The 27793-nt window shown below is 40.3% G+C and overlaps 1 protein-coding gene across 2 annotated transcripts in view; it reads right to left on the reverse strand.

The window, feature by feature from the left end:
• Positions 1 to 5072: 5072 nt before the first annotated feature.
• CNTNAP5 (contactin associated protein family member 5) overlaps positions 5073 to 27793 on the reverse strand; it is a gene marked incomplete at both ends in the record, with an annotated part of 850484 nt that continues 827763 nt past the window's right edge. For both annotated transcript variants that reach the window (XM_079783016.1, XM_079783015.1), the window contains 3 exons: positions 5073 to 5269; positions 7806 to 7877; positions 9318 to 9536. In XM_079783016.1, the coding sequence (XP_079639142.1) occupies positions 5073 to 5269; positions 7806 to 7877; positions 9318 to 9536 (488 nt within the window). The remainder of the gene's footprint in view (positions 5270 to 7805; positions 7878 to 9317; positions 9537 to 27793) is intronic.

Genomic DNA, 27793 nt, shown 5'->3' on the forward strand with positions numbered 1-27793 from the left:
TGTGTGTATTTGCATTTTTATTCTTTCTAGGAGGTTCAACTATATGGAATTTATGAAAGCATGATAAAACCATGGACAACCAATATCTAAAAACCAGATGGCTTAACAAGTGTGTGGTTGAGGGAATAGGAGGAGATGTTAAGAACAACTAAAGAACAGTGTATGGAAGTAATTCAATTACACTTTGTGTCCTTTAGAGAAAACATTTTCAAACTGCATGAGAAACATGAAATAGCACTCAGTTGTGCTCAAAATATTCTGAAAGTTTTGAGTTTGGTTTCAACTTTTTCCATTAATCACTTTTGTATCTGCAGGAAAAAGGGGCCCTCTTTATTTAATGGGTCAACTTGTGACCTTTAGGACAACTGAAGACTAAATGCATCCAATCATTTAGGTTAAGGGAAAGTACGTCTCAGATTCCCCTGTTCAGGCTGGTGTTACCAGGGGTTTTGTTAGACTGTAGCTATGGGAGAATTCAAAGGAAGCCCAGGTGTTGGTGATCAAACTGTCAATCCTTTTTATAAGAAACTAGAGGCCCAGTGTATGAATTTGTGCACCAGTGGGGTCCCTTGGCCTGGCCTGAGGGATCAGGCTGAACCCAGCTCTCCCACGTTCCCCGAGGGGTTCCAGATTGCGAGAGGGCACAGGTCAGGCTGAGGGACCCCACTGGTGCATGATTGGGGCCGGGGAGGGACACGGGAGGTTGGCCAGCTGGGGAGAGACCACAGGAGGGCTCCAGCATATGTCTGGCCTGTCTCATTCAGTCCTGATCGGCTGGATCTCAGCAGCAAGCTAACCTATCAGTTGGAGCGTCTGCCCCCTGGTGGTCAGTGCACATCACAGCGAGCAGCTGAGCGGCCTTAGCATATTATTAGGATATTATGCTTTGATTGGTTAAATGGACAACTGGACACTTAGCATATTAAGCTTTTATTATATAGGATAATTCCAATGGCCTGGTTCCTATCTCTCTGAACATCTTGGAAAAGACTCTTTACTTATAGCTCCCTATGCTACTCCTCTAACTGAATGAGCTTTCTGCTAAGGAGACATGTGTGACTTTCAGGATTGAAAAAATTCAGCCAGGGCACAGAGCTGAGACATCTCTTAAATGGTCAACAACATTTAGTTAGTAATTTGCTCAAATATATACTTCTTCTGGTTCTATGAGAGCTCATCAGGACAAAAGAGGGTTTTAGGAGGAGTTGGAGTACAACAAAGACCCTTAAGAGCATCTGGGAAAGCAATGGCATGCAATAGGTCCTAACTGGATGTTAAAGAAGAATTAATAAAAGAGGAGGAGGGAGCAGAAGTGGAGAAGAGGGTTCCTAAATTATCACTTAGGACTGGTTGATGGGAAGGGGGCTTTTCAGAATCCCCAAACCAGAAGTGAATAAGGAGAATGCAGCCTTCAGATATACTTTAGAGACAGGGACATTGACTCCTGCTGCCCCTAAAGATTAATTCTGTCTCCACCTGCAGGAACATTTCTGCATTAATATGTATTTGCTTTGAGGAGAAAAATTGGCTTATTGAAGGTGAAAGTAATAAACAAGAAAAAAGATTACAAATATTTTCCAGAAATTTGCCTTTTTTTTTTTTTTAAGTCTCTAGCAAGGGCTTCACAAAAATAATTGTGCAGTACCTTTGTTCTACATTCTACAGCACTTTATGCATACCCTACTATAACAAGATATGCCCGTTACAACAAAATGTGTTAGACTTCGGGCAAGCACAAGGTGTAATTTATATTTCACATTCAAAATCTAGCACAGCTCCTGGAGTACTGAGCACTGAATAAATACCTCATGAGTGAAGAAAGAAAGAAGGGAATAATCTAGTTCTTTTGTTCTGGTCCTGCTTTATGGTGGCAAAAGGGGGAAGTTGGCTTATTACCATGCCTGTTAATATTAAAGAGAATAATACCTATTTTTAAAAAGCTGCCCCAGGATCCTTAAGATAAATCTCTCATATGCAGTTGAGAGTGAATAGAAGAGGCTAAGCTTTTCATAAAAATATATCTAGAGAAGTGACAAGTCTCTAATTCTCCAGATGAATTCTCATAGAAACCATGGCAATCTAACTTACTGATACAATGAATGATGCAGTGGGTGTTAAATATGATATATGGTAAACAGATGTACTATTGCTTGCATAAATAGATTTGTCTGGTGGAAGGATATCAATGAAATAGCCCCCTTAAAATGTGAAATTACATAAGTATTTTTGGTTTTACTGTACGGTGACCACATTTGATTAATTTTTTGTGTGTAAACAGCAGTTAACAAAGACTGAAGGTGAAAGTGGAGACTTATGATAGTCCAGTTGGCCAGAGCAGGCATTCGGAAAATGTGATTATAGAAGCAGGAAGGGTGGTAAAGGAGGGATTAGAAATATTTCAAAATCTTTTTTAGAGTATAATTGTTCAAAGATTGAAAAACTCACACAATTAAGAAACTGCACAAAACTACATGGATTGTGGTACCACTGAGAAAAGACAGTCAGAGTTGGCACTATTTCTAACTGAAAATTGAGTTTTCTTTGGAGGAGGCAGCTCACTTGCTGTCATATGCATCCAGTAAAAGGAGGTTTGCTGAGTTTATGAAATAATCGCACCCTGTATAAGTATTTCTACTGCAGCCCCGAGACTCTATTCTAAGAGTAGCATGCAGAGTGCGCTGTCTTGTCATTTGTCTTCAGGCCTAGGGTATGTAGTGTGTGGTATAGAGAGTCTACATATGCAGGGAAGTACACTGGCAGGTTCTCAGTGGCAAGGAAGGAGCATTGCAAATTCTTCACCCTGCCGAACTGCCTATGATCATATATATGTAGATGAGAAAAGCAAATACTCTACGTTGGCCTGTCTAGTCCTCCATTTCTTCCGTAAGCACTGTATCAGCAAAATATCGTCCTTGTTTTTCCCAGCTTTATTACTCACACCTTCCTTTTCCTTTCCGTTTCATTATCAGAGAGGCTTCAGGCTAAACCCACTACATTTCATGGAGACTTTTATCTCCCGGGACAAAGGACTGCATAGCCCAGCAAATGGCTGATTTATACAGACTTTTTATAGAAATAGAAAACTCAAAAGTAAAAGTGGAAATAGGAAAGGACAGGGCAGGGGAAAAAAACACACCAGTATTTAAAGATCTTTCCTCCTGTTAATAGATCATTCATCTTATTAAAGGAGAAGAAAAAAAAACGGTGCCTTTGTTAGAATCACATTAAAACAAATTTACTAGCAAAAAGATATAATGGAAGTGATGAAATGATTAACAATTCAGAGAAAATTTCAAGGAGAGCCTGTGTAATTAGAACATCTTAAAATTGAGAAATAGATTACAAACTAAATCCTTATACCACGTTCTCTGAAAGCAGAGCCTGAAAAGTCCGGAAGTCAGAAGAAGCCAGTGCATGCCTCGCTGGGAGCCTCCTCACGCAGGACTGCCTTAATCCTGGGGATGCACACTGGGAACAAGATGGAATGCCCACCGTCAAGGCTGGGAACAGTGATGTGGTGATTGTTTCCCCAATAGAATATGCCTTGTAAAGAGAAGGAGCAAGAACATTCCACTTCTGTGGAGCATTTTGTTGGCTTGCCCACATTCTGGGGCATTTATATTGCTTCCCTTATGTTTTTCTCCAAGTGGGCCCAGAGGCAAAGGGTGAAGGATATTGTTGCAGCAAGATCCCCAGCATTCTTACCTCCACCTGGTGAGTGAGCTCAAGATGCCTTCTCAAAGGAATGATTGAGTTTCTTTGATGCTTTGTCATCAAAGGGGCAAAGACTAGGAAATCTGTCCCCACCTTGTCTAGCACATTATGCCTATAAGAAGACGTGTGTATGTGTGTGTGTGAGTGTGCATGTGTGCAGATTTGAAAATGTGATATGCTCCAGAGCCTATGGGCTCCTCCAAAGGTTAGCAGGGAGGATTTGCTGTAGCTAACCATGCCTCAGATGCCAGTGCATCCTGAAACTCGTAGGAGCTGGCTCAATGGACAGGTGGGTCATCATGCCTGCTCTGAAATATACAACCCGCATCTCCTTTCTTCACGAGATGTCTAGTGAGCGGATGGAGGAGAAAAATTGTGTTTGGTTGGTATTTTTCTTCTTTTGTATGGTCTTTTTTTTTCTTTTTTTAAGCTAAATTAAGATGGCTTAAGCCCGTTCATGGAACCAATTTAAAACTGTTATTTGAATGTTTTATGTTTCAGATATATATATATATATATATATATATATATATATATATATATATATCAGTATAATAATCTCAGGACTAACCTAGCTAATGTTTCTTATGAAGTTGGCTGAGGCATTTTTGAAGTTATGGAACATCTACTTCCTAGTAGCACTCTTCTTCCTCCTAGCATTAAGCCACTATTCCCATGCTTCCTTTAATGTTAGGCTGGAGTGTAATGTTCAGTATGCCGGCCCTGGAGAGAGTGGTAAGGCAGGAGCACAAGGACAGCTCACTGCCATCAGGACTCCTGTGTTTAAAAATACTCAGGGGATAAGAGTCAGAGTGAAAAAAGGTTATGAGTTAGGTCAATGGGATTCCTATGGTACAAACATTAACACAAAACAATCCTCTCTTGCTCCTTTTAAAATGGCACTGAAGGAAGTCAGGCCTCTAGCATCTTCTTTCCTACCCTCAGTTCCCTGATCGTAACAGACTTGAAATGGGGAGGACATCAAAGATGACTGATAACAGCTAAGTCAACCTCAGGTTCAAAGCAAGCCTGCTGGACTGATGGCAGCGAACCGAAGGTGCATCTGAGAAACTGGAATACAGAACTGCATATGCACATGTGCACACGTGTCTCTCCCTTGTCTAGAAGTAAAGTCAGTCTCGAGTGATCATTACCAACACAATAGGTTTATCAAAGGAAGACAGTGGCCATAGCTGCCTGGTCTTCTGGGCTGGGTCAGGGGTAAATGCCATGGTTGATGCAGGTATGATCCGAAAATAAATGAGGAACAAATAAGAAAAAGAAAAGGACCAGAATTAAGAGACAGAGAAAGAGGAGGAGAAAAAATTAACAAGAGTTTTCCTTGACCCTGTAGATTTTCAAATGAAATATTCCCGCTTGCACTCGCTCACTGTATTTTGCAAGTCAATGTCATTTCTGAAGGAACTGTCCACGTTTGCTGGGTATTCTTTCTCCTTTATCTGGTTAGTGCGATGTGACTGCTTATGCTGGTAAAGGAACCGCGCCATGATGCCGACGATGGAGAAGATGATGAATATCACCACTGCGATGACTCCTGTGGAGAAAGGGGCGAGGAGAGAAAACATTGTCACAGATCATCCACTCCAGAGATGATTCAGTCCAGACAAGGAAGCTGCTTAGGGGGAAACAAAAGAAAATAAAACAAAACAACAATAAAGCTCTGCCACATGCCCGGAAATAAAGACCAGCTGAAACACCCTCAGTCTTCAATTACAAAAATCAACCTCTTCCAGAATAGGGAGAAAGCCACTTTACATCAGAGGTTGCATTTAATGGACTAAGATTTCTATAAAATAAATATGTAATGAGACTAGCAAAATATTTTATTAAATTTCTTCAAGACCCTCTTTAAAGAAAGTGTCAGAATCAGTTGCAATTAGCACATTTTTGTAACCTTGCAAAATAAACATTTTATAACTACTTTTGCATCCTAGGAAATAATATTTAACTATCTCACATCACAATAATGCTCTCCTGACGTAAATGTGGTGATGGTATATGTTTGCTTTGCTTAAATGTTTTATTAATAACAAAATGCTTCCCAAACATTTAGGGCATTCCTAAACTGCTCTGCATGCTTCCAGACCAGGCTAGCTAGAGACGGTATGCCTCTGTCCTTCGGAAACGCAAAGCCAGCTAAAATGCAAGTTTCTGCCCAATTGTGTCAGATTCCTCCTACTTTGCTTGTTTGTGATTTTACTGGACCTACTTGGCAAATCGCCCTTGCTGACCTCTAAGGTCTTATTTCTATCTTTGCCAGGAAGGCTCTTGGGATATGAAGAGCAAAGTCAGCAAAGGGATATTAAAAATGTGGACACTGCCACTTTTAAAAGGAGGATATCTCTACAGGGGAACGTCAGTTTCTCAACATTAACATTTGAAAACTATTTTTTATTTTCAAAGATAAGTTATTACTAATATTGTTGAAATATTAGTATGCAATCTTCTGTTTTCCTTTAAGTAGGATGGATATTGATAAAATATGTTTATTTTACAAAGTTACTTTTGAACACCCTGCATTGTGATTTATGTAAACAGGAAACTTAGAGAGTTAAATACATTAAATGCATATCCCCTATGGATTTTTATCAGAGCTGAGGCCCTGATTAAGACAGTTTACCTTTTAAAATAAAGCATTATGTCATATGTCTGCCACTCTTTCAGAACCAGACAGGGTGAAACCTCCTAAGTTAACAAACCTATGAATGAGCTGGGCGGTGGGGGACTCCCAGGAACAGCTGAGCCTTAGGAGGTGAAGTACAAACTGGCTGCTCCTCCCCTCACATGCGGTGCTCAGCGTGGGAGGCTGTGCTGGCTTCTGAGTGTCCCCTGGGGTTGGGGTGACTTTCCTGCTCTTGTAGATACTTACAAAAGGATGCACATGGGTGGGGAAAAGTGAGCGGTCACATAAGTATTTTCTCACTTGTCAAATGAGAAATTAATTACAGGAAGAGAAACAGGCACCAAATTATTTCCTATGTTCCTTGTTGCCAAACTAAAATCAAGTTGGACTCTTTTCCTTGAAGCAGAAATTCATGTCAGACATTTTAGGAACTTCCTTAAGGAGGCCGGTTTTCTTTCCTCACAATCCCACTGCCAGGCTGCGCCTTTGAGCTCCCACAGCTGTTTGCACTTCCCTCAAAGCACTGCTCATGGCCTCTATGTTGTCTGTTTACTGGGCCTGTCCCCCACCAAACCAGGAGTTCTTTGAGAGCGGTGCCCATATCTTTCACCCTCTATTTCTATACTGAGCACAAGCCCTGACCCAAAGTTGGGGCTCATTAAATAGAAGTTAAATCAGTGGCTACTGCCATCTTTTAAAAGGACCCCACCTAACTGCCAGAGGCAGGGATGGGGCCCCTGCTAGGCTGTGGTCCTCAGATGGAAATGAATTTAGTATCTCACAGGCATCTGCCATTAGACAGGTTTGGGAGGCAATCTGTGTTGCAAGAACCATATGGAAAAATCAAGACCACCGGAGGCTGCAGCAAGCTGAGGCGAATGAAAGGGGCTGGCAGGCCAGCAGGCAGTGAGACAATGGGAAGCAAAGGGAGCCGGGGAGCTGAGCTCACCTCAGAGCAGCCAAGATCTGCATCTGTACCATGTGCTGCTGGATCAAAACTACAGTCTGAGGGCTTCACTTCCAGCTCATTAGATCCAACCCAAATCACTTATGGAGCAAACCCAACAGGATGCAGCTTCCCCCATCTGTCTGCCCCAGTATGGCCCTTTTCCATACGTAATTTTACTGGATTGCTTGGCTTGTGCTTCAGGAGAATAGACACCTGGATGAGATGAATAAAATGCACACTGCCTGTCTCTAAGTAAATTATCCAGCTGTTGAGTCAGTAGTCAGCTGCCTGAGGATCGGGGTGGGGTGCATCCGTGGTGCATCCATGGAGCTGCTGGCGCCATACAGCACACAGAACTGTTTGTGAAAAGGCTCATGGACTTGCAGGTACCCTGGGGTCCTGGGTGCTGGATGGCATTAAGGAAGGATTCAGATACACTTCTCCAAAGTACAGAAATACTTGTGCCTTTTCTGCTTTCATCAACAAGGAATGGTTTACCTCCAATGACAGCCGAGTCACTTTGAATTGCATTGGTGAGGGGTTCCCGCTCATCTCTCTTCCCAAATGGATCTGAAAGAAGTAAGAAACAGGAGCCGTCACTCCTCACTGACAGTCCTGGGAAGAGGACTATTGCACGGAGTTGGGATCACACACCTAAGGGTGAGACCAGTTGCTCTCAAATGGTGGTGAGTTGGGATTTTGATAAAAAATCAAGCAAACATTTACAAAAAAGCAGATGAAACACACTGCTTAACACCCATAGTTGCATGACCTGGTAAGCTTCTGTGTAACTTGTAAGGTCAGTGGTTAAAACAGATGATGGCAGTACCCTGCCCATGTGTGCTGTGGCCTACTGCTTCCCTCTTGGCCTACCCTCTGTGCTAGGCTGGACAGTCTCTATGCATGACAATGGCTTCTCACCTCAAGCACACATGCCCCTCTGCTTCTGCTGCAAGAGGACACTGAGCCCATGGGCAGGGAAGGACAAAAGTGATGAAGAATTAATATCTCAAACCCTCACTAAAGAGAGGGGATTTCACTTTATGGACATTAGCATACATGGGATAAGGAAATGTGCATTGCATTTAAAAGCACATATATGTGGGTTTGAGTCACTTGGTCTGATGATATTGAGCTAGATACAAGTTTACATAATCTGCAAATGCATTAATAGGTGGCACTTATTAATAACACTCATACATATGCATAGAGCACATGTGAGATTTCCAGGACCTATAGCACCTGTCACTATGATCATTTAATCCTTAGGAAAAGACTATAGCATGAGTACTCTTTATTTTTCTTGTTTCACAGATAAGGACATTACAGTGATACCACTAATTAACTTGTCCAGAGTCCTAGAGTTAGCTCATGGAAGATTTGGAATTAAATCACGGCTGGCCAACTGTCACATTTGGGTTCTTTCTATTGCACCTCATTGCTGCAGGAAAATGCAGAGATCAGAGTGAGCAGGCAGCAAAACTCAGTCCTTTCTGTGCTGATATCTAATAACATATTCAGCATTGATTACCACACTAGGTTAAAACAAATACTGGGAACACTTCAAGACATCCAGGATGATCATGAATATGATAAAATAAAATAGGTGCTTTACAGAGTGTAAAACAGATGTGTGTGTGGGTGAACATGCTGTGGGACTTTCCTATATTAAAAAAGTAGGTTTTAATCACAGGACTTGTATTAGTCAATAGCCAGCTTGCCTTTCTGAGCTCCAAACTCTTTAATCCTTAGAGAAGAAACCATTTCAACAGTAGTAACTAATATATGTCTATATAGCAACATATGTAAATATGGTTTTAGTTCTAAGTACTCATTGTATTAAAAGTAGGACTATGTTAACACATATGGAAATTACCCATGAAAAATCAATCATACTTTTTAACCACTCAGATAAGGAACTGAGTAATATTAATCTTTAACCTGGAAGCTTTTAAAGACATCAAAAGTAGTGCTACTAATGTAAGTTCCATTGGGAATTCTCTTGTGTACCTGAGGAAGAATGCACCGTAGTCACTGCATTCACATCTGAATCCATCCCAGAGCCACAGCTGGCTTCGGTCAGGGCTCCTCGAATGATCACAGGTGCAATGGTCGTGTGGCGCAGAGCTGCCTTCAGCGGTGCTATGTGGTTATACTGGACTGAAGACAGGCACCCAACAAAACCCAGGCTGTTTGCTGTAGCGACTTCAGAATCTAATCTGACATTCTCTGCAACATGAAAGACAAGCGCTAAGTGCCTTTCTTTTTCAAACTATGCTCTATATCTTCTTTAACAAAAACTTTATTGTTTACATTTTATATTTATGATTATTTTGTTTTAGCTTCAGGTGCACAGCATAGTGGTTAAAAAATCATATACTTTACAAAGTGATCTCCCCAGTATTTGCAATACCCATCTGGAACAATCCATATATATAAAAGGCTAATATGCAAAGTTTGACCTGGAGACTGGGAGTTAGATCGCTTGTTATGACGTGTGCTGACCACCAGGGGGAAGCACGTGGAATGAAGGGAGGCCCCAGCCAGCAGGTGTCAGCCAGAAGCCAAGCCTAGGGACCCTACCCATGCATGATTTTCCTGTACTGGAATATTTTGTGTCTGCCAATTTGTACTTAAACCCTTTACCTTTTTTTACCCAATCCCCCAGCCCTCCTTCCTCTGGCAACCATCTTATCTTCTTTTAAATAATGCCTAAAATCACAGATATTACCTTATTTTTGAATTAGGGAAATCACCCCCTATCTCTTTCTATGTCCTCTCCCCAAACACTCCTTCCACTAAAGCATCAATATATCAACCACAGATCATTTAAAAAATGCTAGGGCCATCTCTGCTTTGAAATAATGTCTCAAACTTTCAATTTTTTTTCACATATTTTATGAGCTGTAACAAAGACAATAAATCTCTCCTATGCTCTAGATGTTTTATAGAATGTATATCATTATGTCCATCGCCATTTATCAATGAATGCTGGTAATTAGTTCAAACATACTACAATGCTCATTACAACATTTAACTCAAACATATAGAAGGAAATAAGCGAAAAGAGGCAGACGGCGAGATTATAAGTCAAAGTGGTCCTCCCAGAAGTTTATCTCATTCAAATGTGCTAAGTGGCCTGTGTAGATGGACCTTCTGTTCAAGATTTTCACCTACTTAGTTCTGTCCATGGTATTTATTGGTGAGCCTGGCTTTCTAAAACAGCATTCAACCTCCCAAAGTATCTTTGAGTCTTTATAAAAGAAGAAGAGGCAAACATTTGTGACTCACAGAAAGACCAAATGTCTCATTTTCTGGAATGTTTGTAGTAAGATTACTCAGTGGCCTATTCTTTTTAAAAGGAATCATTTGAACAAATTGCTATGATGGAATCATATAGAACTATAATACACAATGAGCCTTTTTTCCCCCTTGAGGTGTAATAGTTTTGACACTATTAGATGTTTCAAGTAGTTATTTTATTATGATAATTTATTTTTAAAAATATATTTTATTGATTTCAGAGAAGAAAGTAGAGGGAGAGAGAGATAGAAACATCAATGATGAGAAAGAATATTATGACAATTTATTTTTTGGAAGAGTGCAGAGACTTTCTTCTCTACCAGTATAGATTATAGCATTTCAATTCATAAACAGTCAAAGAGTGCTTCCATAACATCTAAACAAGCATTTTGTTGGCAGCATTTAGGAAAAGATGCAATAAGAACGTGGAAGAAAACAAGAAATTGACATCCCTTAATTCTTTTTCTAGTTTTGCTCTCTTTATACTCTCCCCCTTTAAGCACAGAATAGTGGTTAAACAATCATATACTTTACAAAGTGATCTCCCAGTATTTGCAGTACCCACATGCAAATCTCACTAACTTGTCATACTTCTCACAGGAAAAGGGAAACAAGCCATGTGAATTATGTTATATGGCCATGTAACAAATTACCACAAACTTAAACTAAACAGCATGAAACAGCACACCTATACAATCCTACATTCTGTAGAATTCTTGAGATGGGTCTTACTGGACTAAAACCAAGGTGCTACAAGGCTACATTTCTTCTAGAGGTTCCAGGGGAGAATGCATTTCTTTGCCTTTTCTGGATCCTAAAAGTCACCATGTTCCTTGGCTTACAGCTGCCTTTTTCTACCTTCAGAGCCAGCAAAGTTCTATTTGTTGTGCCTTCCTTCCATTACATCTACTTATAATTCTCTTATTTTGCCCCCTCTTCTACTTTTAAGGACCATTGAAATTACACTGGGATCATCCAGATAATCTTGGGTGATTACCCCATTTTAAGGCCAGCTGGTTAGCAACAGTAAGTTTGTTTGCAAACTTAACTCCTCTTAGACCCTTGGCCTAACACATTCACAGGTTCTGAGAGTTAGGACTTGGATGCCTTTGTGGGTCATTATTCTCCCCACCACTTCAGGTTTGGGATTCTGTGAGAACTCCCCAGGTATCTTGCAGTGCTGGTGCATAGTTGTTACTTACTACTGGAAGAATTCATAGGTTTATTTCTTATCATAGCCTTAAATGTCATTATCTCATAAAAGATTTCTTGGACAGTGTTATGCAATAGTTTTCCAGACCAAGAAGCTTTAAGACTGGGTGCTATTTGCTGAATGGCTCCAAAATTCAATGTAACCAGCTATAATTCAGAATGCATGGTAGCTGCGGATTGTCAGTTATCAGGGATAGAATTTCAGAGCAGAAGTACACAGAGGAGGAGGCCAAAGGAAAGTATACACTGGCATGACGTTTTGCTTTGTAGGATTTGGAAGCAGTGGAAAGTGACATGGCATTGTCGCTATACCTTGAGGGTGTAAGTTAACAGTACTAGACCTCATCCCAAGAACCCAGTGAGAAAGAAGCCCAGATGGCTGGTAAGATCTTTGAAGGTCATCACTATGATGACTCAATGAATACAAGCTCCAGGTACAAGAATAGGCACACGAATGAATCAGGGGAAATACCAGATAATGACATTCTCTCCTTAAAGAAAGAACTGTTTTAAATAAAGTCTTATTTCTGAGGAAGTGTATTTCTTGTAGATGTATAATAAGTATGAACACTTTGAGATGTTTCTTAACAGAAAGAGAACATGAAATCCTCATAGGAGAAAGTACTCTAAGTATGAGGCCTGATATAATGATTTCTCAGATTCTTACTAGTGTAGAGATAGGCAAACAAATTTAGGATGGTTCCAAATTATTTTTATAATCTTGTTAAGGGAGAATGTGGTAGGGAGAAGTTGTTTGCTAAAATAATTAAAAGCTTCAAGTACTCAATATTCACTATCTACTAAATACCTACTGTATAACTATACTAATTGTTTTAAAAGTATAATTACTATTCCCTTAAAATTTATTTTATTTTTATTCTATTATCATTCAAAATTTATAGATGGAGACACTGACACTCTTAAAAGTTAAAAGATGTACAGAGGATCATTTGACAAAGTTGAGGTTTAAATCAAAGTCTCTATGCCTGGAAATGCCAAACTCTTTATCTAAGCTGTGATACTTCCTTAAAAGTCTCTCAAAAACATCCTAGGCAGAGTACAATATTTTAACATAAATTAGCTAAGAAATAGTTTGCAAAAAATAAGAAAATCACAAGTAATTTTGGTTGAATGCTTCCCAAAACTCAGTAAACTCTATTATATTAAAGACATAGTGCATTTCCTAATACATTTTATTCATTTTTTAGGTTACTGCTGCATTCTATTCATAAGGAACAAGGTGAGGGGACTGTGGTATGTGCTGAGCTGAGCAGTGATATGGAAGACAGACTTGACAATGAGTGTGGTTCCACAGAGGGGGTGGAAGGAGGGTGTAACCAAGGCCCCACCATGGGGACTGCCTCTGATCTGTTTCTCATTCTTTCCAACTTTTTCTGCTAACATATAAAAGTTCCAACCAGTCAAGAATTGCAAGTTTTTTCCACAGAATATGTACCACCACCATGAGAAACCACAGGTATCTTACAAATATGAACCACCTACAGAACATCTTATTTGAAAACTAGAGGCCTGGTGCACAGATTCATGCACTGGTGGGGTACCTCTGCCTAGCCTACACCCTCTCACAATCTGGAACCCGCCAGGGGATGTCGGAGGCCTGGTGCACATATTCGGCCCAATCCCCACAGGCCAGGCCAAGGAACCCCAACTAGTGCACAAATCTGTGCACTGGGCCTCTAGTATGCATATAAAATCTTTGGTTAATTCAGTGATGGCGAACCTATGACACACGTGTCAGCACTGACACACGTAGCCATTTCTGATGACACGCGGCCGCTGAGGCGGCCGCATGCCGAGGATGAAACATTTGCTGCTCCTAAGGATGAAACATTTGCGAAATAATGTTTTTTCCTCAAAGTGGCACACTACCCGAGTTATGCTCAGTTTTTTGGTGAAGTTTGACACACCAAGCTCAAAAGGTTGCCCATTACTGGGTTAATCTCTTCCCACCCTCCCCACCCCGCTTTCCTCTGAGATTCATCAGTCTGTTCCATATTTCCATGTCTGTGAGTTGAGCATCTGCCCCCTGGTGGTCAGTGTGCATCATAGCTACCAGTCGAATGACACTTAGCATATTAGCATTATATATATATATATATATATATATATATATATATATATATATATATATATTTATCTCTTTCAACACACTTTAAAAATAACTGATTAAGCAAAAACAAACAAACAAACAAAAAGCACAGATGCAGACAGCAGTCTGGTGACTGCCAGAGGGAAAGGGAGGTGGAAGAAGCAGGTAAAAGAGAGTAGGCAGGATAAATGGTGACAGAAGGAGATGACTTCAGGTGTTGAACACACAATGTAATCTACAGATGACATATTATAGAATTGCACACTTGAAACCTGTATAATCTTATTAACCAATGTTGCCCCAATAATTTCAATAAAATATTTTTTAAATCACTGATATATGGTTTCTGATTTGCTTTAGCCTCCCGTTGATAAAGCAGGCTCCTCCACAGATGACATGTGTGTTCTCATTTCTGACCTTCAGTTGTAAAATAGTGATTAATAGTACCAAACACATGAATTGTGGTGGGAATATATATAACAATAGAAGTGTGATTCTTAGGTTAGTGCCCATAAATGCATTTATTATTATTATTACTGTTAAGTATTATTACTCTTCCTACTACTCATCCAAGGAGATTCAAATTTGTTTATTACATTCAATGGCCCTCAACATGCCCAGGTGACCTTTGTATTTGTATGGGAGAACTCAGAGTACATCCTAGGCAGAGTACAATATTTCTTAAATGTATCCTCTTTTTTTCTATTATTCCATACTTAACACTTACTTATAGTATTATCATTTAAAATATATTTTTTCAATTACAATTTACATTCAATATTATTTTGTGAATTCTGATGTGCTTTCTGTGAGATTTTTCCACTAAATTTCCACCTGATAAGGATTCACAACTGAATAAGCCTGGTCCTAAAACTTTGAATGAATTACTCAGTTTTTTTAGGTTACTACAGGCTACCTTTCTCAGCATTTTAAAACTTGACTTTCTACATTAATTTGCAGAAGTTCATTTCCTCATAGCAAAGCTATCCCTCTATTAAATCAAGTGATGCTATGAAAAATAGCACAAAATCAATTTTAGCCCCATAATGTGTAACATTTCCCATCTTCACAATTTTTTTACACTAAAGATTGATAGAGCCAATCAGGGCATTTTTTCCCCTGGATTTTATTGTTTGTTTCTGTTAATCCTCACCTGAGGACATTTTTCCATTGATTTTTAGGAAGAGTAGAAGAGAGAGGGCAAGACAGAGAAACATCAATGTGAGAGAAACACAGCGATTATTTGCCTCCTGCACGAGCCCTGATCAGGGCATGGACCAGGGAGGAGTATGCAACTGAAGTATGTGCCCTTCACTAGAATTAAACCCGGGACCCTTTGGTCTGCAGGCCGACACTCTATCCACTGAGCCAAACCAGCTAGGGTTTTTTTCTGGATTTTAAAAACAGAAGAAGAAAAGATAGCAATTTGCTAAAAATAGACATTGCTCTGGGATGTAAGGACATGTACTATATGTCAAAAGCTATTTATCAGATATGAATACTGAAGTGCCAAACTACAAGCCATACAGATCCATACAACCTGAGGTTTAAGAGTAAAATGTTGTACCAACATGAAATATAAATAAGGGAAACCAATGTTAATGGAAGATATGAGCAGTATATACAAGTAAAGAGATTTTCCCTCGAGTCCATTGTGACTTTCAGGTAACAAGCAGCAAGCAGTCCAAAGACATAACTACCAGGATTCACAGTCAGTCCAAGAACCATGTCCCTCAGATGAAGCTTTTAATCCTGAAAGGGGAATATCAACTATATTAACCAGTTATAATACTTTTATGCTTTTCATGGTATGCTCATCTGAATATCCTAGGTAAATAGTCATCCTTGGGAAATGAGAAAGGGTGACATAATTGTGTTCAGTTATCAGTTAGGAAAACTAAGATTTAAGATCAAGTACTTATCTAAAGCAAGTAACCAGTCCATGGACAATCCAGACCTCCTACCTAGACCTCTTAAATGTATCCTCCTTTTTTCTATTATTCCATAATTAACACTTATTTATAGTATTATCATTTAAAATATATTTTTCAATTACAATTTACATTCAATATTATTTTGTATTCTCAGGTATACAGCATAGTGGTTAGACAATCATATATTTTACAAAGTTTCCCCCACTCCCAATATTGCAGGTACCCACCTGGCACCATACATAGTTATTTCGATATTATTGACTATATTCCCTACATTGTACAGAAGTGTAGTACACTATACTACACTGTACTACACATCACCATGACTATTTTATAACTACCAATTTGTACTTCTTAATCCCTTCACCTTTCCACCCAGCCCTCCAACCCTCTTCCTTTCTGGCAATCATCAGTTTAAACTCTGTATCTATGAGTCTGTTTCTGTTTTTGTTTGTCCATTTATTTTGCTCTTTAGTTTCCACATGTAAGTGAAATCATACAGTATATGTCTTTCTCTCTCTGACTTATATAACTGAGAATAATACCTTTCAGGCCCAGGTGGATTGACCTGGAGGGTATTATGTATTGTTGATTATTGATAGGGTGAAGAGAAATTTCAGCTTCATAGCATGACTTACAGCCATTCACTCTCAAACTCCACCCACCCATGCAGCCCCATCTGTGCTGCACACAACCTGACTGCTCCCTCTGCCCCAAATAGGCATACTGTTTTCTCTGCCTGGAAGGCATTTTTGTTTCTCATCCACCTGGGTAACATCTGCTCTTCTCTGTAAAACCATTATTTATTTATTGGGTCTCTAAGACAACCATGCTCTGTATGGGACAGTGAACTGACAATCACTAGCAAGCAGGCATTTCCCTTATTAGAAGATGCATTTAATAGACTAGCAGTGATTTCAGACACTCTTTGATTGGGGGAGATCAATGTAGCTGTGGGAGCACACTTGACACAATCTAGGAGAGTGGTGATCAAATTGGGCATGCCAAAAATTCCCAGAAGAATGTATGAAAATGCCTACTTCTGGATTTCTACTCATCCAGTGTGGAGATACCCAAGAACTTGATTTTTTGGGGAATGTTTGTCATTTTAAGAATTTGCATTTTAAAACACATACTTTGACTATTATGAAATGGGTGATTTATAAACTGTACTTGAATAAACATTGATGTAGGAAAGGTGGCTTGGAATAAATGTATTTAAGTAAATGCTAAAGTGACAAATAAACAATAATAATGCATGAAAGGCCAGAAGAATGTTCCAAACACAAAGCAAAGTCTGTATGAGTCTGAGAGTGAGAAAGCCCATCACATTTCAAAACACTGAAATGTCAAGTTATCTCTGCTTTAAAATGAAGATGGTGCTGAAGAGAGAGGCAGGGGCCAGGTAGAGTGAAGGATGGCCCTGCATCTCCCCAAGGCATTTTGCTCACTGACTTCCATCACTCTTGTTTCACTTCACAAGTAGTGGTCCAGTGCACGAATTTGTGCACAATGAAAATAAATTAATTAGGAGAAGTATTTTAATATTGCTATTTGCCCTTTCTATGTAATAGAAGTGTCAGAGATGAAAGAAATTTAGTAAAAAATATATAAAATACTATATAAATTGTTTAATAAATAAACAATAACAACATGACATAACAACAACAAAGACATGATACAAAAACAACAAAAACAGGATATAAAAATAACAAACACAATATAAAAACAACATTGAAACAAACAATGACTGATAATTTGATTAAACTTATTCTAATATCTCCCTGTATGCCACATTGAGAGTAAAAACACTTTCAGAGTGCTTGACTAATTTTCCTTGTGATGAAGTGTTTACAACACTAACTTTAATGTCATACACTCTTCGAACTCGAGAGAAAAAACATATAACTGACCATGTCCGAAAACGGGTTCAGGTAAGAATGTTCCTATTCTGTCTAAAGTTTGTCCTTGTGATTTATTAATTGTCATTGCAAATGCTAGCATCATGGGAAACTGTATTTGAATTAATTTAAATGGGAGGCCAGTGTTAGATGGGGACAAATCAATTCTTGGAACCAGAACAACCTCTCCTTTCACAGATCCTGTTAATACTTCAGCTTTGATTATGTTAGGTCACAATCTTTTGATAATAAATCTAGTACCATTACAAAGACCCCATTTACTATTAAGATTTCTCAGTAGTATAATGATTGCACCTACTTTCAATTTTAATTTATGATACGGCATTCCCGAAGGAGTAATACTATCAAGAAATTTGATGGGAAAATTTTCCTTTTCAGCATCATCCATTGAATCGATGGAATCATTTCTGAAATAGGTGTGAACATCTCCATCAACTATATCCAAAATTTCTTCAGCTTCAGAGTACATTGTGCCAATAGTTGGTCTACAAAGATATTCTGTCAACAACATCGCTTCCTTTCAGCTTCAGAATATCAACAAAAACAACCAAATTCATGGTCCACAATGACAGATAAAAACACTCACGTGCGATTGGTGCCAGCAAGAGGTTTATATGTATCACATACGCATGAGTCAAGGTTTATTTTTAAATTTCCAGTGAGGGTGTCATTTGAACTGGCCTGTCAGTCGGTCGGACAGTCAGACGGACATATGGTCAGTCACTTAGTCTTTTGTATATATGGATAATGTTAACAAACTGTCCTCCCACTAGATGGGAAGTTTATTGCTTTCCTTTTCAGATTTTCAACCACAGTAACTAGGACACAGTGTCCAACACACAAAGTCAGTGTTTAGTAAACAGTAAGAGAAATTAATGAAAGAAAAAAATATATAGTTTCTCAATATCATCAGTAATGCAGCCTAGTCAGTAATATTTACATATATCGTGAACTTCTTCCTTCTGTCCATTTATAAGCATACAGCATCCCCACTTCTATATTCACACTCATGGCGTGTTATGTGGAACTCTCTTTGATGAGGCCAAATCCTGACAAGAATGTGGTTAATATTTCTTATAGCTCTGCCCAGAGTGTGCTGGAATATCTGTCTTCATTATTCTCAGCATTTTGTTACCTAAAGCTCAGTGAACCCTTGAGATGGAATCTGAGTGACCACACAAGCTTTTATGCTACATGTCACAGTGTCACTTATGTTGGTAGCAACTCCATAGGCTCTAAGAGCTAGAGCCTTCACACTGCCAAGAGGTGCCCTCCAATGCTGCAAGACAGGCTCCTTTCCTTTGGGGCTCAGGCTGAGGATCCCTCCTAAATGGGGATCTTCTTGGACACCCCGCTGCAGAGCACAGCCTGCTCCCCTAGACTAATTCTCCAGCATGGATACACTTGATTTTCTTTCCAACTCATTTCCACAAACTTTGTAATTGATGTGTGCCTGTGTTTGTTGTAATTATTGATTCATTTTTTATGCACCAGCCCAAACTATCAGTTTTATGATGAAAGTGTGCATATTTGTTGACCACTAACTGCCTCTTTCCTAACATAGTATCCTATCTAATAAAGAGGTAATATGCAAATTGACCATCACTCCAACACACGAGATGGCAGCCCCCATGTGATCAAAGATGGCCGCCACCATGAGGACACAAGATGGCCACCACAAGATGGCTGGCAGGGTAGGGCAGTTATGGGTGATCAGGTCAGAAGGGGAGGGTAGTTGGGAGGGACCAAGCCTGAAAGGGAGGGAAGTTGGGGGTGATCAGGCCTACAGGGGAGGGCAGGGGTGACCGGGCCAGCAGAGGAGGGCAGTTGAGAGAGACCAGGCCTGCAGGGGAGGACAGTTTGGGGGAACCAGGCCTGCAGGGAGGGCAGTTGGGAGTAACCAGGCCTGCAGGGGAGTGCAGTTAGGGGTGACCAGGCTGGCAGGGGAGGGCAGTTAGGGGCAATCGGGCCGGCAGGGGAGCAGTCAGGCATTAATCAGGCTGGCAGGTGAGTCGTTAGGGGGTGATCAGGGTGGCAGGCAGAAGTGGTTAGGGGCAATCAGGTAGGCAGGCAGGTGAGCGGTTGGGAGCCAGCAGTCCTGGATTGTGAGAGGGATGTCCGACTGCCCGTTTAGGCCCATTCCTGGTGGGATCAGGCCTCAATGGGCAGTTGGACATCCCTTGAGGGGTCCCAGATTGGAGAGGATGCAGGCTGGGCTGAGGGACCCCGCCCCCCACTCTTATGCATGAATTTTGTGCACCGGGCCTCTAGTCTTGGACATAAAAATTGTTAAATATTTGGGGGGAATGAATGAGTTTGCATTGCACAAGGTCTGCACATGGTAGGTCTTCCATAAATCTCTTCAAATAAAAATATATACAGACAGATAGAAAGGGAGGTTGGTAGATCGATGGTAGATAGTGGATAAATAAATACTAGTGATAATGCAAGAAGTCTAAGAAACAACCGAGTCAGTTGAGTAAACAAAATTCTGCCATTTGATAACTCATTATTTCAACTGAACTCATTGGCTGAACCGTATTTTTCCATTTTTAACTGGGTTTGTGAATATAGGACAGTAACTACTTACTCAGTAAAACTTTAGCAATATTTCCAAATGTAAAAATTCTAGTTATCATACTCCCGATGCAATTTCTGCTTATTTTTCACAGAAAAATCACTTTCCTGAATTTAAGGCTAGGATTTGCAAGCTGATGTATAAACTCAATTCTTTAAAGTTAAAAAGTAATAATAATTCCTCCTGGGGTATTGATTAGTTATTTGCTGTGTGGGTCAGACCTAGACAACTCATGTGTATTGATTTATACCAATGTTTTTTACTCTGTTAAATGAGTAGAATTAGTGTCCTGCATGCCCCAACAAGGAATCTTTTAAAGAGTTGAAAAATAACCTGTAGAAATACATTTCACTCTGATATGTAATGGCTAGCCAGGAGTTTAAAAACACCAAAAGGAGTAGCGGCCATACTGAGCACCCTCAATGAATTGATATTATTTCTTTTTGTTTAGAGAGGCAAGCATAATGCAGATTTTGTTAGGAGCCTTTCTACTGCAAGTAATACATGATTTAACTTGTAGATATGTAAATTATGCAGGGATAACTGACTTCAAAACAAGGTTTCAGAGGCAAGGAGAGCTCTGGGGATGAAGTTTGGGAGTTTTTCTCTGTGGCTGTCTCATCTTCAGGTTGAAGAAGGTGGTGGTGGAGTTCCAGGCATCACATCCAATACAACAATGTCCACAGGAAAAAATAGACTGCCTCACCCTGCATTCCCTTTTAAGGAGGAAGGATCCTTTCTGAGAATCACGTACATGCAGCCACCCTTCAGATGTCCTCTCATGGGCCACATTGCATCACATGCCTATGCTCCATCACTGGCAATGGAATAGCAGTTCTCCAGACCTATTTTCATTCTTAAAAACCCTGAAGAGATTCTAGATATTGATACTTATTTTGAATCTCTCTATATCCACTGTATTCAAAATTAAAACCAAGAATACTTGAAAAGAACCCAAAACACATTCTATTTAGCTGCCCAAGGGCTGATACCATCACCCAGCCTGTAGCCTCTGAACAGCTCCATTCTACATGTGTAACCAAAGATGAGTGATATAGATGAACAAAGCCTGTTGTAAAAAGAAAGAGTCTGACCTTGCAGTTTCCTCTCCTCCAAAGACCCCTAGAACAAAACTGAGAACCACAGGCTCAAATTAATTAGAAGGGATGCTCAGAGATTGCAGATGAAGAAAACCCCTCCAGGAACACATGGCTGCATAAAGGAACATGGATGCTTAAATAGAATTGGAATTCTTTTAGGAAGGGGAGAACTCAAAATGAATATTGGGTAGACAACAAACAATGTCAGTTACATGCAAACCGAATTCTGGAGGCCAAGCAAGATATATATAGTCAAACATTGACCTTTATAAATAACTTGATGTCTAGGTTGAAAAACCTAAATTTGGTTGCTCTAAATAAGAAAAAAATTAGAGCTATTCTTTAGGAACTGAATAGATACCAGCCATGGGTAAAATTATCCCATTGGCCATAATTATAGTTAGTGCTGCTTCTTTGTGTGTGTGTGTGTGTGTGTGTGTGTGTGTGTGCGTGCATGTGTGTGTGTGTTTTCTGGTACTTATCTGTATCCACCTACTTCATACCATTAGTCAATATTATATGTCTTTCAGGATGACTTTTGAAGTACTGCTCTATAATAACATTAGTTGAAACTAATTACTGAGCATCTATCAAATTATGTCATAAAGCATCATGCAAATGGCACACATTAGCTTTGAGACTTGGAAAAGATGGAGTAGTTCAGCATTATACTCACTCTGCAGATAGAAAAGAGGCATTTGAAGGGATTCAAAAACACTGTAACTAGAATTTCTAACTCTTCCATTATGTTTTTCTTCTTATACATACTTTCCTTCAACCCGCAGATCACAGCTTAACAACCAAGCCCCCAGCACAGAGTGTCTGGCTTTACAAATGGCTCATCTGGTAACTTTAGACAGTCAACTAGTAAGTAGAAATAAAGTGGGGTATGGTGAGGCTACAGGAAACCTCTTTAAGAAGAAACCATTCTCAAGTCTCCTGGGAGGAGCCTGGGTGTGAGAGACATTAGGTACAGAGACCAGGGGAGGCCTGAAAGCTGTGTCTTAGTAGCCATGCATCCAGGAGTGAATGGATCAGAACAGCCCTGGGATCTGGCAGCTTACCCTCCTGGGAAACGACAGGGTTCACACAGTTCCAGGGCCAGAAGGATGGACAGAGGGAGGGACAAAGGAGGACATATTTGTCTTCGTAGGAATAGATTATCAACCGATATATGACTGATGGTTTTTAAATATTAAATGACAATAGCTCACTAAAATAACATTTCTAACATGGTGACCATGAAGCCTCTGATTTTTTTTATCAGTGAAATTGAGTGATCATAGAGTACACCTAAAGTTTCCAGGATGCATGGCATAGCAGAGAATAATGCCCTGCCCTAAAGACATCCACACCCTAATCCCCAGCACCTGCAAATGTGTTACTGGATATGGCAAAGGGGACTTTGCTGGTAGGATTAAGTTAAGGGTTCGCAGAGGCAAATATTGTCCTGTGTTACACAGGTAAACTCAGTCATCACAGTGGTCCCTACAAGGTGTTCATGGTTCAAAGGCAGAAGTAGGAAATGTGATGATAGGAGCAAGAGGTTCCAGCAAATCCAGGAAAGGGCTGCAAGCCAAGACATGCAACCAGGGAAGGAGCGAAAACTGTCTCCCTGAGCCTCCAGAAGGCATTCAGCCTCAGATGCTCATGTAACTCTGACCTCCAGAACTGGAAGACAAATTGATGTTGTTTTTTATAAACTCTAAGGAGACACAATCTGTTTGAGTTGAAGGAGGGGTGGGAGGTGCCCTAGTTCCTCTCTAGGAGGAACTAGGGCTCATGGAAGTTTGCATGCAATCTGGAGAGTACACACTCCATGGAAGAACTATATGCTCATACCAAAGCTCTGTGGCTCTCACTTCCCCTGCCCTTAACTCTGCTTCCCTTGGTTAAATGCCTCGCTAGCTTGGCTCTCAGCACAGTGTGCAGGTGGCTTGCCATGTCTCCGTGCAGTGGGTTGCCGCCTTTTCTCTTCCCCGAATAAACCCATTTGGTGACTAAGCACCTAGTCAATGTCAATTTTAGTTTGACATTTGAACCACCGAGTTTGTGATAGTTACCACAGCAGCAGTGGGAGAGGAACACTGTGAATGCTAAAGAGGGGCTCTGGTTCTATATTTAAAACATGCCCAGATGGTGATATCGCATTGGCTATAAGACAATGATAATTTTCTTGTTTAAATATTTCCATTCGATAAAATTGGCAGTTGCAGACATCACTACTTTTTTGTGGTCCCAAATGCACAGATTTAGGTTACCACCATTTAAGTAACAACAGTCCCACAATGATGTGAGCCAAGTTTCAGTGACCCTGGTCTAAACGTAGTCCAGGAGTAATTACATAAACTACAAACTCGGCAGCCAGCTCTTCCTTCCATACATCAGTATGCAAATAACAGACATACATCATGGTTAGAGACCAGACTGGTCACTGTGCTGTCATCTACTCAGTTCTCACACAGACAGCAAAGAATATATTGCTTCTTGGACTCTCAGTAATAAACCCATGTGACTTTTACAAAAATAGATAACCTAAACAAGGAATTGGTCAGCAAAGATAAAACTGCAGCAAAGAAACAGAAAGCGGTAACACTGGAAGCAAAATTCAAATGTAAATAGATTTATGGAAGACATAGCTGACCTTGGGACTGCAGACTCTAAGAGACACTTGGTCCCCAGGCACAGGAAATCAGTGAAGGGGATAGGAACTGATATTAATGGAGTAAGTGGCTCATGACAGCAGTGTCCCAGAAAAGAAGAAAAAAGAAGAAGCTTCACATGAAAGGAACTCTCCAAGACATTTCATGAGGCTGGAAACACAAAGGATAGGATGTTGGGACAGGCGTGTGACAACCCACCAGGACAAGGGCAGGATGCTCCCTCTGTCTTCACACAACTGGAAGGCAAGCACTGCTAAACTCACTCTTAATAAGCTTTTTACAAAGGAAACATTGCACCCTCAATGTTTCTAATAGTACTGCATATTAGTTTTATTTCCTAAGAAAATGAAATTTTTGACAAAATTTTTAAAGGTCATAGAACTCTGCATAGTATTTTTTTTCCTGACAGATTATTAAGATTTTTTTTCCTACTTTCATGCTGTGTAAAACAAGGATTGCCTGCACAGTATCCATCAGGAAAGATCTCTACTATGCGCTGCATGCTGCGCCCAGTGCCTTGTGACACCAACATCTCTATCTTACGATGCCCATTTTAAACGTAAGGAAATGGAGACAAGGAAGTGAAAAAGATGCCCCAAGAAGCAGCCAAGAAATGACAGAGCTGAGATTTGCACCATCTTGTGTAAGCTCAGCCCTGGATTGCAGGTCACTACCCTGGCTTCCTCTCGTAATCATGGACACTCCTGGGATATCAATTATGTCCCAGCTTTGTGCTGCTCAAGTGAGATGAGAAGTGATGATCACATCAGAACAACCTTGTAAAATAAGAAGCATGTTACTCTCCACACCTCAGGCGAAAGAAATTAAGGTTTAGAAAGGCGAAATTAAGAAAGAGATTAAGGTTTAGAAGGTACGGTTCACTTTTCCCCGGTCTCACAGTAAATGACGTAGCCTGACTTCAGACCGAGTCCAGGGGTGGCAACTCTCTCCCTTCCTGGGGACGGTGCTCACGGACGGCAGTGCAGGCGGTGAGGAAGTGTGGTGACTGTTCCTGTGCTCCTCCCTGGGGCAGCATATTCATCCTGCAAAATGGACCTGGAATAACTCCACGAAAAAACTATTTCTGGATTTCATTCCAAGAGGTAATTTGAACCCAGTGTGTTTTGCAGTTTGCTTCAAATCACACCACAGATTTAATTCAATAAATATAAAATTCAGAATGAACTATGCACAAAGTATTGGTTGTGTGGTCTGCGTAAAGGCTGCGTCGGTTTAGCTTTTAGACAGACACACCACAGGTACAGTGCAGGACCCACCCTCTGGGGAATGGTCCGCCCAGAAGCCTCCTCCTACAGGCAGTCTCCCAGTTTCAAGAATGTTCCCTCCACTGCAGACTCCATAACTCCTCATCTACAGCTTTTGCTTCAGTCTTAACCTTATGCTTCCTTGTTTGATCTCTTGAACTGTTTTCTTTGATACACAAGGTGGCCGTTAGCATAATGGAGATCACACTGGTTTCAGTGATCCAGTATGAGCAATGTGCTCCTCCGATGACTTCTCTGTAGGGCAAGGAACCCATAAGAAACTGTTCCAGCCCTGGCATCCACTCCCGGTACTTCATATCATTGTTCTTCCAACAGAGCTTTAGGATTTGGCTGAAATAGAAGCATTTTCTTTACTCTTTTTCGATCTGATTCAGAAAATATAAAATCACAAATTATCTCTGTTAGTTATAATTTGCATTTGAGTGCAGGGAGAGAGAGAGAGAGAGAGAGAGAGAGAAATAATAGTAGTAGCTCAAATAAAGTCATGGTTTATTTACAGTTAGTAAGAAGTCTGATACTATCCAATATAGAGTTGATGTTTTTGCTGCAGATATCATTAGGGACCCAGAATTTTTTCCTAGATGAATACTTTCCACAGACTGTACCTTTTATCTCCTTCCTCATAAGATTACTTAGGGCCCCATCTACCACCACTATGTCCCAGGCAGAAAGTGAGGGGGGCCAAGGGCAAAAGGGTACATGCTTCCTAAATTAGGCATTTGCATCCCTAGTGACTTCTCAGGCCTGTTGTCCAGGAGGATGTCATATGACCATTCTTAACTCAAGAAGAAGGCTGAGAATACAGTTTTTAATTGGGAATATTGCTCCCTCAAAACAAAACAAAACAAAAATACACTACTGTGTTTAATTAAGAAGAGGAGAATGAATACTGAATATTAAATAGGCTATTAACAGTCTCTAGCTTAACTCCTTTCTTGCAAATATCTTTTTTCTTCGTACTTTCTTTCAATTATGCAACTTTCCCTCTACATACAGATGTCATGATCCATGACTCAAATTCCCTGGTTCAACATTCACTTGTACTTACTAACATTGTAACCTTAGGAAACTTATATGATACCTTTTGGACTGCCCCCTCGTCTAGAAAACGGGGATGGGTGTAGTGGTGGGTTAAGCAGGGCATCTGTCTCTGACACTCCTGCCACTGAGAGGTCCATTTCCCCCTCTCTGAATATGAGTTATCTTGTCACTGCTTTGATGAATGGAATATATTGCAAATGATATTGAAGGTTTGGGGCCCAAGCTACCATGTAAGAAGCCTTACTGTCCTGATAGAGAGTCCACGTGGAGAAGCCTTGAGACTAAATGGAGAGAGAGGGGCCAAGCGGGGGTCAGCCTTACAGTGCCCCTGCCAGAGCTCCACACATGTGAGTAAACGGGTCTTAGAGTCTCCAGACTGGCCCAGCTATGGGGTGGATACTCACAAGCGATGCTCGTCAACTCCACAAAGAGCTGAAGAACCAATCAGGCACACTCTGCCCCAATTCCTCATCGACAAATCATAAGATTTTTTAAGATAGATTTCGGGTTAAAATACTAAGCTATGGGGTAGTTTGAGACACAGCAGTAGGTACTTAAGATTCAACCTTATATATTTGTTCTGAGGACTAAATATAATAATGAAGGTCAAGTTTTGAACTTATGGCCTGGCACATGGTAAGTACTCAACAATATTTAGCTTATTTATTATCTTCCAGGATCCCATACACCTGCCTGTGGGAGGAGACTCACCTCACCATTCAACTTAGGTCTTGAACATGAACTCAGAACTAAGTACCACCCAGAACTAAGTCTTCCGATTAGACTTTAAGTTAATCTTTTCCTTTGATTCAGCCATTTTATTGCCCCTTCACTCTTCACATACCAATCTCTTTTCTAAGATTTCAAGCTGTCAAGTGGGGTTTGTGCTCTATATGCCTTTTATTAAAGGCTGTATTACAGAGTAGAATACATGTGATTTCTGGAGGCAGGCAACTCTGGCTTTGCATAGCAGGTCAGCCAGTTAATGAAAGAATAGATTAATGTTATCATTTGGATTTCAACCAGAGGCCAGACATTTCGATCTAAGACAGACCTTGGAGTGCAGGCAGTATATCTGGGAAGTGATGAAAACATGGGTGTGGTGGTAGAGAAGATAATGATGAAAAAGAAATGAGTAAGGTGCATTACCAAACCAACTTCTGCTGAAAGCAAGGAACCGACTCATACTTGAAAAACTCTATCAGACTTATCCCCACTGATGGCAAGGAGCTGGGGTACGTGTACACAATTATCATTGACTGAGGGTTGCTCCCAGCAGTCATTAAATCCCTGATACTCCTGGCTCCGTGTATACAGGCAAAGCAAGCATCAGTGGC

This window comes from Cnephaeus nilssonii (genome assembly GCF_951640355.1).
Source record: "Cnephaeus nilssonii genome assembly, chromosome: 10".
Lineage (NCBI taxonomy): Eukaryota > Metazoa > Chordata > Mammalia > Chiroptera > Vespertilionidae > Cnephaeus > Cnephaeus nilssonii.